At 39.6% G+C, this 14,476-nt stretch overlaps 1 protein-coding gene across 1 annotated transcript in view; it reads right to left on the bottom strand.

Moving 5' to 3' along the window:
* LOC137646575 (adenosine deaminase-like) overlaps positions 1 to 13,949 on the bottom strand; it is a 22,902-nt gene extending 8,953 nt beyond the window's left edge. The window contains exons 1-2 of the mRNA XM_068379686.1: positions 13,785 to 13,949; positions 1,928 to 1,989 (exon numbers count right to left, since the gene is read on the bottom strand). Of these exons, the coding sequence (XP_068235787.1) occupies positions 1,928 to 1,989; positions 13,785 to 13,949 (227 nt within the window). The remainder of the gene's footprint in view (positions 1 to 1,927; positions 1,990 to 13,784) is intronic.
* Between the last annotated feature and the right edge of the window lie 527 nt (positions 13,950 to 14,476).

Below are 14,476 nucleotides of genomic sequence, written 5' to 3'. Positions count from 1 at the left end.
GAGGGAAATAAGATAAAATAGTGGGCCAGAGTGTACCCTCAATAAAATAGATTTTATAATACAGGACAGAAAATCGTCCAAGAATCTTGAAAACTATTCTAGGGAAAGAAAATCTTATAAGTGCTCGAGAAACGTAATTTAATTCATTTAAACAACAAATAATGTACATTAATTATTATGGGGTTGTGGTGGCCTATTAGAAACTCCCCTACTTGGCGTTCTGCGGAACTGGGGTTCGAGTCATGCTCAAACTCGATAGCTTCCTGTAGTGTCTGCAACCTCACCATCCTTGTGAGCTAAGGGTGAAGGGTTCGGGGCAGCCTATTGGTCTATGAGGCCAATTTCACCTTTTTTTTTAGTGATGCAAGAAGTGTTCTACAAGCTTTAGAAGTTTTTAATTCCAGTAACCCTTTAGTTTTAAAGATTTTAGAGTGGTTCTTCATTATTGGATTTCTGGGCTGCCCAAAGGCAAGAACCCGGGTCTTACACAAGGTAAGGCAATCTATACAGACAGACAGTCATTATTGGGTTGAGAGGTATAACAGTTCGATTTTGTTGGGTTCCCTCACACGTAGGTGTGTCTAAGAATGAAAAGGCTGATTTACTGACAAAGAATGCTGCAGCCGAGTTGCTACCAAGAAGGTATCTCATCCTTTATAAGGATTCTTTTACCCAGCATTAAAAATTGTTTTTATAACAATTGGCAACAGCATTGGGATAGTTTATATGGAAATATAAGAGAAATAACGAATGTTATATTTCATTTGAGATATAACATGATGTCCCGCAAGTGGGAGACTATTCTTTGTCGTCTCCGCATTGGTCACACTCGGTTGACACACGAGCTTCTGCTGAATGACCAACACCAGCCATATTGCGACGAATGTTTGGTACCCCTGACAGTGAGGCACTTGTTGCCTGAATGCTACACTATTGGCACCTTAAGAAATAGATATGTTTGAGGCTCGAGGTGAGGATGGCAGATTCTTCCTTGCTAAGATATTTTTGGGCAGGATGTGTTGTAGCATGCTAGCGGTATTTTTAGATTTATTTGAGAATCAGGTCTTCTGAGAGCTATTTAACTTTTATAAGGACGTCTTTGCTTTTATTGTTTTAAATTCAATTTCCTTTTAATCTTTATTCATAAAAAAATAATACCGGCGTCAATGACCTATGATGTCAGGATACCAGAAAACTACAAATCAATCAATCAAATCATCAGCAGCCATTGCCTGGTCCTCTCTGGTCCTAGCTTGGATGGAGAGGGGTCATGGGTACTGATCATATTATATGGTCAGTCTCCAGAGCGTTGTCCTGCTAATTAAGGCAATGTCACTGTGATTTGCCTCTGCCATTCATGAGTGGCCTTTAAACCTTTAATTACGAACTCTCTTAACCCAGCAGCTTAAAACAGATTACAGCGAAAACCTGCGAAATAAAAAGCACTCCCGAGACACTTAAATATAATTGGAAATAGAAACCGCAAAACGTCCAATTATTTCAAAATACAATCATTCAATACCACAAAAAAAAAAAAAAAAAAAAAAAAAAAAAAAAAAAAAAAAAAAAAAAAAAAAAAACTACACACACTCTACTATGTTCATTTGTCCTTTCACAATCAGATCAAATAAATACAAACTTTCGTCGTTCTTTAAGCCAATTTATTTCAACAAAAATAATGTGAAATTTATTTAGGCCTGTTATTTCTTGTTTCATAAAATTCCTATTGCGGGATACGATAAATTGTTTATATAATCTAGAGTCGTAAACAGTTATGTCTAATGCCACATAAAACATTTTTCGCTCTTTACAGTTTGCACAAAAATATCAGGAAACAAAACGAGAGAGAGAGAGAGAGAGAGAGAGAGAGAGAGAGAGAGAGAGAGAGAGAGAGAGAGAGAGAGAGGTTCATGCATTGGTAACATACCTCATTACTTCCCAGAGCGTCTCATGTCTTATGGCTCCATCTAAATGAATGTGCAATTGTACCTACGGGAAAAGAAATATAATTACAATCATGAATTTCAAATCTAAGGTACTACACACGTTTTAATTACTTGTTTGGTATAAACTTATATACAATTTAAATGTGATACTTCTTGGAAAAAATCCAAACAAGTTTTAATCAAACTTACAGTATATATGCGAGGCATATTTCAAAATATATAAGGATGTTTCAATTATTTGTTTGGTATAAACTTATACACTTGAGGCTTCTTGCAAAACATGTCAACAAGTTTTAATAATTTGTTCAGCATAACCATAATATGTGAGGAATATTACACCACTAATTTTAAGAGTAATAGAGAGAAACAAATTAGATGGAAAACCTGAGTTACCATCAATCTTATGTATTTCAAAATTATTTTCAATTTCTAATTCTAGTTCTAACGTTACTTCAATACCACATTGTTGGTGTGTGATGGTTTTATGTATGAACCCTCTGTGTATATATATATATATATATATATATATATATATATATATATATATATATATATATATATATATATATATATAAAAGAAAACGACATAATTATATTTTTATGAGAGATTCATTCACGACAGACTCTCCTTAAACTTGCTCGCAATTCAGAATGCAATGAAGAGCTGGGGTTTACTTGTAAATTCCAGAAGCTGATAATAATAATAATAATAATAATAATAATAATAATAATAATAATAATAATAATAATAATAATAACAATAATAATAATAATAATAATAATAATAATAATAATAATAATAACAATAATAATAATGATAATAATAATAATAATAATAATAATAATAATAATAATAATAATAATAATAATAATAATAATCTTTCTAAGCACACCAAAATCATCTCTCATTTCTTTTATTATTCCTTCTCTAAACCAAAGCCGTAAGCAAAAGCCCGATACTAGTCCTTCATACTTAAATGACTATAATAATTTTGCACTCGGTATTTTTGTCATAATCTCTTGGCCCGATAGAATGGATAGGAGAAATGGCAATATTGTCTTTCATTGCCAATTACAAAAATGGACATATAAGCATGGGCCGATTAACTCGTCACTTAGGTCATTGGCCCCTAGTCTGCATATATTAACTTCCTATTTACTTATATATATATATATATATATATATATATATATATATATATATATATATATATATATATATATATATATATATATATACACATATATGTGTGTATGTAATATACTGTATATATATATGTATATATATATATATATATATATATACACACACAGTATATTACATATATATATATATATATATATATATATATATATATATATATATATATATATATATACATATATATATATATATATATATATATATATATATATATATATATATATATATATATATATACATACACGCATAGAATCACTCTCTCTCTCTCTCTCTTGTTTGGGGACTGTATGCCCTAAAGGGCTGATTGGCTCTTGGTCATGTAATTACTCATGGGCATGTTCTGGTACATAACCTTTGGGATTGGCTGAAAAAGTTTCATCGTATTTGTAATTTATTTTCATGTATTTTATAATGCTTATGTAACAACCGTGCAGCCATACAAACTAAATTCAGAAATTTAATACATACATACATACATACATACATATATATAATATATATATATATATATATATATATATATATATATATATATATATATATATATATATAAAACTTATGTATTCTATACATAGGCTACATACAGTATATGTTAATTTATAAGTGTATATATATACATATATATACAGTATATATATATATATATATATATATATATATATATATATATATATATATATATATAAAATATATATATATATATATATATATATATATATATATATATATATATATATATATATATATGCTGCATATCATATTTCTGATTTTAGTTTGTATAGCCGAAGTGCTGTTACATAATCATTACAAAAAATACATGAAAAAATGACAAATAAGATCAAACTCTTTCAGACAATCCCAAATGTTATGTACCAGGACATGCCCATGAGTAATTACATGGCCAAGAGCCATTCAGCCCTTTAGGGCGTACAGTCCCCAAACAATAGAGAGAGAGAGAGAGAGAGAGAGAGAGAGAGAGAGAGAGAGAGAGAGAGAGAGAGAGAGAGAGAGAGAGAGAGAGAGAGAATAATGATGGGCCCCGATCGTTTCAGGCAAGGGTAAAATGACTCCAACAAAATATACTTCAGAGAACCTGTTTCTAATGAATCTCAAGGATTGAATGCAGTGGAGTGCGAGGTCCGTCTTATGGACAATACATGCAAAGCATAAACAGAGGGACTTGGAGCATAACATGATAGAGTAACTTATGATAGCTTAACCAAGTGGGCCTCATTTAATTGTATAAGTACCTATTTATGCATATCATAAATATGCATGTTTTCTTATCACGCGTATATGCTTGCTTGTGAGATTAGACAAAGTTCGTGAAGACTGCTAAGTATCTCAGTCGAATTAAATGAATTGTGTAGAGTCTTGACCTGACTTTGATAATCCAAAATTTACATATAAACCATATTTTATAATTTTAGTTATGATTGTGTGATGTCGCCGTGGTTGTTTAACATGTTATTTTCATTAGTAAAATAAATTTTTGAATATACTTACCCGATAATCATGTAGCTGTCAACTCCGTTGCCCGACAGAATTCTACGGGAGGGATACGCCAGCTATCACTATACTAGAAGGGGGTGTACTCACAAGCGCCACCTGTGGCCAGGTACTACATTACTTGTTGTTGACGCCACCTCACTTTTTCCTCGGTCCACTGGTTCTCTATGGGGAGGAAGGGTGGGTCAATTAAATCATGATTATCGGGTAAGTATATTCAAAAATTTATTTTACTAATGAAAATAACATTTTTCAATATTAAACTTACCCGATAATCATGTAGCTGATTCACACCCAGGGGGGTGGGTGAAAAACCAGTGTACAAGACTAAAGGATAGCTAAGTATCCCGTATTTCATATAATCAGTTATCCACAATAACAATGAAATATTAAGTACCTGGTAAGGAAGTCGACTTGAACCGTTACTCTGCCTTTAATAAGATCGTCTTCCTTACTGAGCGCAGCGTTCCTCTTGGAAGGCTGAATCAACTCAAAGGTGCTAAAGTATACAGGGCTGCAACCCATACTAAAGGACCTCATCACAACCTTTAACCTCGGCGCTTCTCAAGAAAGAATTGACCACCCGCCAAATCAACAAGGATGTGGAAGGCTTCTTAGCCGACCGTACAACCCATAAAAAGTATTCAAGAGAAAGGTTAAAAGGTTATGGGATTATGGGAATGTAGTGGCTGAGCCCTCGCCTACTACTGCATTCGTTGCTACGAATGGTCCCAGGGTGTAGCAGTACTCGTAAAGAGACTGGACATCTTTGAGATAGAATGATGCGAACACTGACTTGCTTCTCCAATAGGTTGCATCCATAACACTCTGCAGAGAATGGCTCTGTTTGAAGGCCACTGAAGTAGCCACAGCTCCCAATTCATGTGTCCTTACCTTCAGCAAAGCAAGGTCTTCTTCCTTCAGATGAGAATGTGTTTCTCTAATCAGAAGCCTGAATAGTAAGAAACTGAGTTCTTAGAACTTGGAAAAGAAGGTTTCTTGATAGCACACTATAAGGCTTCTGATTGTCCTTGTAAAGGTTAAGACCTTTTTAGATAGTACCTAAGAGCTCTAACTGGGCAAAGTACTCTCTTCAGTTCATTCCCCACCAAGTTGGACAGGCTTGGGATCTCGAACGACTTAGGCCAAGGACGTGAAGGAAGCTCGTTTAGCAAAAACCGAGCTGCAAGGAACATGTAGCCGTTTCAGATGTGAAAACAATGATCCTGCTGAAGGCGTGGATCTCACTTACTCTTTTAGCTGTTGTCAAGCACACGAGGAAAAGAGTTTTTAATGTGAGGTCCTAAAAAGAGGCTGATTGGAGAGGTTCAAATCTTGATGACATAAGGAACCTTAGGACCACGTCTAGATTCCAGCCTGGAGTGGACAACCGACGTTCCTTTGAGGTCTCAAAAGACCTAGGGAGGTCCTGTAGATCTTTGTTGGTGGAAAGATCCAAGCCTCTGTGGCGGAAAACCGCTGCCAACATACTTCTGTAACCCTTGATCGTAGGAGCTGAAAGGGATCTTACTTTCCTTAGATATAACAGGAAGTCAGCAATCTGGGTTACAGTGGTACTGGTTGAGGAAACTGCATTGGTCTTGTACCAGCTACGGAAGACTTCCCCTTGAGACTGATAGATTCTGAGAGTGGATATTCTCCTTGCTTTGGCAATCGCTCTGGCTGCCTCCTTCGAAAAGCCCCTAGCTCTTGAGAGTCTTTCGAAAGTCTGAAGGCAGTCAGACGAAGAGCGTGGAGGATTGGGTGTACCTTCTTTACGTGAGGTAGACTTAGAAGGTTCACTCCTAGAGGAAGAGTCCTGGGAATGTCGACCAGCCATTGCAGTACCTCTAAGAACCATTCTCTCGCGGGCCAGAGCGGAGCCAACCAACGTCAGCCGTGTCCCTTTGTGAGAGAACTTCTGAAGTACCCTGTTGACAATCTTGAACGGCGGGAATGCATACAGGTCGAGATGGAACCAATCCAGCAGAAAAGCATCCACGTGAACTGCTGCTGGGTCTGGAATCGGAGAACAATACAACAGGAGTCTCTAGGTTATCGAGGTAGCGAACAGATCTATGGTTGGCTGACCCCACAGGGCCCAAAGTCTGCTGCAAACATTCTTGAGAAGGGTCCACTCTGTGGGGATGACCTGACCCTTCCGGCTGAGGTGATCTGCCATGACATTCATACCGCCTTGAATGAACCTCGTTACCAGTTAGCTTTCGATCTTTAGACCAGATGAGTAGGTCCCTTGCGATCTAGAACAACTTCCACGAAAGAGTCCCTCCCTGCTTGAAGATGTAAGCCAGGGCTGTGGTGTTGTCAGAGTCCACCTCCACCACTTTGTTAAGCTGGAGGGACTTGAAGTTTATCAAGGCCAGAATAACCGCCAACAACTCCTTGCAATTGATGTGAAGTGTCTTTTGCTCCTGATTCCATGTTCCCGAGCATTCTTGTCCGTCCAAAGTCGCACCCCAGCCCGTGTCTGATGCGTCCGAGAGGAGACGGCGGTCGTGTTTCTGAACAGCCAAAGGTAGACTTCCTTGAGAAGAAAGCTGTTCTTACACCACGCGAGAGAAGACCTCCTCTCTTCGGAAACAGGAACTGAGACCGTCTCTAGCGTCATGTCCTTTATCCAGTGAGCAGCTAGATGATACTGAAGGGGGGGGGAGGTGGAGTCTCCCTAACACGATGAACAGGGCCAGCGATGAAAGTGTCCCTGTTAGACTCATCCACTACCTGACTGAGCATCGGTTCCTTCTCAGCATGCTCTGGATGCATTCTAGGGCTTGGAAGATCTTTGGGGCCGACGGAAAAGCCCGAAAAGCTCGACTCTGAAGATCCATACCCAAGGAGACAATGGTCTGGGATGGGACGAGCTGAGACTCCTCAAAATTGACCAGGAGGCCCAGTTCCTTGGTCAGATCCATAGTCCATTTGAAAATCTCCAGACAGCGACGACTTGTGGGAGCTCTTAAAAGCCAGTCGTCTGACGGAGCCGGACACAAGATCATGGTACTGCTGCACAGTCTGTGAACTGTCAACCATGGGCAAGCGAGGAAGTACAGTGACAACCCGAATCTGTCTAGACTGTCTGGGTCGTACAGACAACTCCTTATCGGGTTGCTGAGGTTGCCGCACTGCGTCACAACAAGTCACTTCTGCTGGTTGTTGAACGTCTTCCCCGTGACACATTGACTCCGTAAACAAAAAATCCTCTAACAAGGACTAAGCTTGGACTGCATGTCTTGCAACACAGCTCAAGGTCTATGGGAGCAGGTGTGGTAACAGACGGGATTAGCGACTGAAGTGGAACCATTACCTTCCCTGGAAGCATGTTATGCTTAAATAAAAGTCCATAGGAGGCTACGCAGCTAAAGGCTCCTCTCCAAATGACAGAGTCCTCAAGGGAATATCAGAAGGAGGGAGAAAAGAACTTTCTCATCTACAGGGACCATATCCTAGAAAAGCTAAGTTCTCTCAGTGAGGGTTTCACTGGTGCAAAAGCAGCAGACTAGAAGGCAACGTTATGAAACTGCTTGACAGTCTAGTGAGTTGGCAACAACCAAAGATGTGTGACTGAGAAGCATGCGGTAAGGTATGCAGAGCATGTTGTATGCAGAGTATGCTGTATGCAGAGCATGCTGTATGTAGAGCATGTTGTATGCAGAGCATGCTGAATGCAGAGCATGCTGTATGCAGAGCATGTTGTATGCAGAGCATGCTGAATGCAGAGCATGCTGTATGCAGAGCATGTTGTATGCAGAGCATGCTGTATGCAGAGCATGCTGTATGTAGAGCATGTTGTATGCAGAGCATGCTGAATGCAGAGCATGCTGTATGCAGAGCATGTTGTATGCAGAGCATGCTGTAAGCAGAGCATGCTGTATGTAGAGCATGCTGTAAGGTAAGCAGAGCGTGTGCATGGCGTTTAACATTTCTCAGAAATTCCATGACCAGTGCTAGAGTGCTTTATGCATGCTTGCATGGGGTTTTAATATCAACATAATATTTACCTTACATTCATAACTCATGATTCATATTTTTGCCATATTTTGCGATATTGTTAAAAATATATTGCAAGGAATACAAATATATTTTTATAAGTAATACAAATAACCTCCATTATCATAATGTTTGAAAATGGAGGTAAGGTATGCTGAACAGCAGAGTCAGAACGAGCTGGAACAACAATAGTTGTGGTTTCCTCTTCAAGACTCTGTTGAGGGAACACCTGAGGCTCAGTCTGCAAAGGCTGATCAAAGGAAGTAGCAGAAGGTAGGCGCATGGGTGGAGGAGGCTGACTCCTGGCATGAGTGGCTGAACTCAAGGGTTGCGCTTGCTGAGTGGTTGGCGGATGCGCAGTAGCAAGTTCCTGAGGAACGAGTTGAGGTTCCTGCGGTGTGAGCTGAGAGCGAAAAGGTAGTGGCTGCGCAGAACGCAGTAAAAGTCTCGCAAGTTGAGGCTCCTGAGGCGCAAGGCTAAGGTGTTGAGGTGCTTGCCTTGAGGAGGGTTGAGCTCGCTGCAGCGAGAGCTGAGGAGACTGACTCATGGATGGGAGAGGTTGTTGTACCTCAAGCGAGTGTTGCCTCACTGGTGGAACAGCAAGTGGAAGCGGAGGAAGAGAGGTATAAGCCTCCTGTTCCCATTGCTGAGGTTGCCTTAAGGAAGGCGGAGGGAGCTGCACACCACTGGGATCAGTAAACTCATAACGTGGCTCAACATCGTACGCCTGGCAGGCGGTACTGCGGTCAGGCGGAGCGAGCGCAGGCGGAGCGAGCGCAGGCGGAGCGAGCGCAGGCGGAGGCGCAACCTTCTCAGCCCGACACTCACGCATCAAGACCGAAAGTTGTGACTGCATGGACTGCAGTAGAGTCAACTTGGGGTCGGCAGACACTAAGGTCTGCTGAGGTAAAGCCTTAACAGCAGAGATCTGTTGCGGCAGAACCTTACTCCTCTTAGGCGGAGTGCATTCAACTGATGACTGAGGAGAGTCAGAGCTAACCCAATGACTGCATCCGGGTTGTTGAACTCTAACTTCGTACGTCTGGCATAGGTCTGGACTTTACGTTTAAGAGGTCTTGAGACCTGAGACCAGCGTTTTCTCCCCTAAATTTCTTCTGCAGACGAGCAAAATAAGGGCTCAATCGTCTGCGGGTGGGAGTGACGGTCTCGGTAAGACACGCCCACAACCACCGAGGATACTTCTGTGCGCCGATCAAGGCCTGCTGAACCCTTTTGCCCTTCGACATTGCTTCTCCCCTGGGCTTGGGAGCTTGCAAGAGGTCCCGGACTGGGAGGACGACTGGCGCGCACAGAAGTACCCTCACGCACAACACTGACACACTTTGCGCTAATCACTTATCACTTTGATTTTCTGTTTGCACTTATTTCACTGAACTCGAAACTTTAAGTGGTTTGTACCTGAAACACGCAATTCTATCCTTTCTCAAAAGTTAGTAATTGCGAAAACAGAATTACAATGTAACAGAAAAATCTAATGAAAGATAAATAATTCAGTGGCTGGAAAGAGACTAAACACTAGATCACTCTAGAAACGTTTACCTTCTTCCCCTAAAGAGACTAGGGAGAAGAGCAAAAACGATAACAACGTTACTCGCTTGAATGAAACGTTTATCCTCCTCTTTCTCCCTCCGTCTCTACTTCTCTCTCTCTCTCTCTCTCTTGACTTAGAACCTGAGAGAAGAGCCCAATCATATATATCGTTAAAACATATTATTGTTAAAGGAAAAAACTGAAATATTTCCCAAAATGAAAAGTTCCTTTATTAGGATTAAAACCATTAAGTTAAGAAAGAATGAACAAAACGCTAGACACGGTTACTCTTACTGCAACGTGAAACCGTGAAAATTCTTTCTCTATCGTAACGATAGAGCGCAAGTTGAACGTTCTGAACGTCAACAACTGCAGAGACAAAACAAAACGTTAGTTCAACTTTGAAAACAGTACGAGACTATCAAAGAAATTCTTTCAAAGACATTAAAATAGCATAATATGTTAACAGGTAAAACCGAAATGACGGGCTCAATGTTAATTAACTTCGGTACCAAGAAAAGACCGCCTACTATTAGGAAGGTCGAATATAAACAAATATAAAAATTAATTTTAATAAGTTTATAATAAAAGGAAGTTAATCGAAGAGGCCTATAAGAGGCGGAGAGATATAAAATAAATCTATAACTTTTGTTAAGCAAAATTAAGAAAGAGAGTCTATACTCTCTTAGACACCAACACTTCCGTCTAAGGGAAGGGTCGGCCATTTAAAGGTGAAAGAGAGTTCATACTCTCTTCGTCACCATAATTAATCAAATTAATTCCAAAAGCTAACTAAGCTAATATAGAAGTTTCCAGTATAGCGAATAGCTGCAAATTTTAGAGAAATACTTCACCAAACCGTGAACAATACTCCAAAATCATAAGCGTATCCAAGAACGTCTTGCCGGAAGCACGACAGAGGAAAAAGTGAGGTGGCGTCAACAACAAGTACTGTAGTACCTGGCCACAGGTGGCGCTTGTGAGTACACCCCCTTCTAGTATAGTGATAGCTGGCGTATCCCTCCCGTAGAATTCTGTCGGGCAACGGAGTTGACAGCTACATGATTATCGGGTAAGTTTAATATTGAAAATTGTATGTTGATGGAGTGGTGAGAGAGGTGAATGCTCGAGTGCTTGGACGAGGATTAAAACTGGTAGGCGAGAATGATCATGAATGGGAGGTAAATCAGTTGTTGTTTGCGGATGATACGGTACTGGTAGCAGACACAGAAGAGAAGCTTGACCGACTAGTGACAGAATTTGGAAGGGTGTGTGAGAGAAGGAAGTTGAGAGTTAATGTGGGTAAGAGTAAGGTTATGAGATGTACGAGAAGTGAAGGTGGTGCAAGGTTGAATGTCATGTTGAATGGAGAGTTACTTGAGCAGGTGGATCAGTTTAAGTACTTGGGGTCTGTTGTTGCAGCAAATGGTGGAGTGGAAGCAGATGTACGTCAGAGAGTCAATGAAGGTTGCAAAGTGTTGGGGGCAGTTAAGGGAGTAGTAAAAAATAGAGGGTTGGGCATGAATGTAAAGAGAGTTCTATATGAGAAAGTGATTGTACCAACTGTGATGTATGGATCGGAGTTGTGGGGAATGAAAGTGATGGAGAGACAGAAATTGAATGTGTTTGAGATGAAGTGTCTAAGGAGTATGGCTGGTGTATCTCGAGTTGATAGGGTTAGGAACGAAGTGGTGAGGGAGAGAACGGGTGTAAGAAATGAGTTAGCGGCTAGAGTGGATATGAATGTGTTGAGGTGGTTTGGCCATGTTGAGAGAATGGAAAATGGCTGTCTGCTAAAGAAGGTGATGAATGCAAGAGTTGATGGGAGAAGTACAAGAGGAAGGCCAAGGTTTGGGTGGATGGATGGTGTGAAGAAAGCTCTGGGTGATAGGAGGATAGATGTGAGAGAGGCAAGAGAGCGTGCTAGAAATAGGAATGAATGGCGAGCGATTGTGACGCAGTTCCGGTAGGCCCTGCTGCTTCCTCCGGTGCCTTAGATGACCGCGGAGGTAGCAGCAGTAGGGGACTCAGCAGTATGAAGCTTCATATGTGGTGGAAATGTGGGAGGTTGGGCTGTGGCACCCTAGCAGTACCAGCTGAACTCGGCTGAGTCCCTGGTTAGGCTGGAGGAACGTAGAGAGTAGAGGTCCCCTTTTTTGTTTTTGTTTCTTGTTGATGTCGGCTACCCCCCAAAATTGGGGGAAGTGCCTTTGGTATATGTATGTATGTAGTTATGATTGGTCATTTAATTAGTTTCACTATTTCGTTGTATCTATTTATTCATTATTTCTACAAAAGGAGCACCTTAAAATACTTATTCACTTTTTATTCATCAGGATTTTCTTTAATTTTATTTGTACAATCTCATTTTTCAGTTATGACGTCAACTGTTTTTACACGGCTGGTTTAATTAGTTGTGAAACTGTTTGAGAATAAAGAAATCTAATGTCTGGAAAATTATACCATATAACCCGGTGCTGCACCCGGGAAGTCATTCAACGCCATGTTGCAACGGGCGGGAGAGGGGGCGGGGAGCCCGTGTTGTTGCACCAAGAAGAAAATTGTTAAAAAAAACGATGACCAGCAAGAAGAAAGAAATCTGGATAGGGGGTGAGTAGACAGCTAAGAAGTGAGTGCATCCATGGACCTTAGGAACGCCACTAAGACACTAAAGTAATGTCTAAAGTGCACTGCAGGTGGTGTACTGTTGACATTACCTTCCTGTATGGCGACAGCATTCTGGAAAGTCTTTAAGAAAAATAGTAGTGTCTGGGGGAGCCTGTAGGTTTATCTATCCAGTTATCATCAGCCACTGCCAGACCCTCCCTGGTCCTAGCTTGCGGAAGAGGGTGCTTGGAAGCTGATCGTGTATATGTATATGTATATATATACATACTGTATATATATATATATATATATATATATATATATATATATGTATATATATATATATATATATATATGTGTGTGTGTGTGTGTGTGTGTGCGTGCGCGCGGGCGCGCGTATGTATGCGTGTGTGAGTGTGAGTGTATCTGATCAGCCTCTAGGGCACTCACTATCACTCGCTCCTGCCATTTACGAGTGACCTTTAAAGCTTAAAAAACAATTTGACCCATGGACACCTCCCTCACTCGAAAACAGTTTTAGCAATACCGTGAATCATCAAAAACAAAAAACAAAACAAAAGACAAAAACAGGAAATGAAAGACAAATGAAAAGACAATCATAGTGACTTAACAAAACATTCTTGGTGTTAACAACATCACCTTCCTCCGTCCCATGCCTGTTCTGCTCTCCGAAACGGTTGATTTCATAACAAGATAAAGGGATCGTGTCGCCTTTCATTCAGTTATAATTAATTGTAAGAAAAATATGAAATATTAAACAATAGAATCTTTCACGGAAGAATTACTTCTCAAAAAAAAAAAAAAAAAAAAAAAAAAAAAAAAAAAAAAAAAATCTTAGGGACACCATACAGGTAACATTTTCAATTGAAGGTTGCTGTTAAATTAATGTTAACAATATATCACTTTAAACTCTATTCTTTTAGTGAATAAATATTTACATTCCCTGTCACAGTCATACCATTCAATAACTGGAGAATAACTTGTGACAAATCTTCAGCAAAATGAGAATGAATAACCATTACTTGTTTTAGTGTCGAGGTATCACCTTCAAGTAGAGAGAAATCCTCTCCTAAACTACTAACAAAAAGTACCTGCGTTCTCATGTTCCATAAAATCACAAGGTGAAAGAAAAGAATGAGATTCCATGACATACGTTAAAACTTAGATGTCCTTCGCCTCTTTTACAAAACACGGTCGGGGGATGTACAAAGCATGTCTCAGAATATCATAGAATCTGTAGACTTCGGTTAGACTGTAATAACACGATTCTCTCTCTCTCTCTCTCTCTCTCTCTCTCTCTCTCTCTCTCTCTCTCTCTAGTGTGACAAAGACAGTATCCTGTCATTTCTTTGTCTAAAAGCATATGTAAGTTATATAGTAAAATACAAGACTCGCATTACCATCCCACCTCGACATGGAGTAAAACTTTCTTTTAGTGGCTACGTCAAAAAAAAAAAAAAAAAAAAAAAAAAAAAAAAAAAAAAAAAAAAAAAAAAAAAACTGGCAAGGGAAAATGAATGGTTATCATACCGAATCTAAACTTAAGTTGCAAATCATACATCCAAATTGAGGAGTTGAGGGGAATTTATTCTAATGCCCTTCTCGGGGTAGATAAAATTACCATTGTTGT

This window comes from Palaemon carinicauda, chromosome 9 (assembly GCF_036898095.1).
Source record: "Palaemon carinicauda isolate YSFRI2023 chromosome 9, ASM3689809v2, whole genome shotgun sequence".
Classification (NCBI taxonomy): Eukaryota; Metazoa; Arthropoda; class Malacostraca; order Decapoda; family Palaemonidae; genus Palaemon; species Palaemon carinicauda.
The sequence above is the reverse complement of the archived record's forward strand: the minus strand, read 5'-3'. Positions and strand labels throughout refer to the sequence as shown.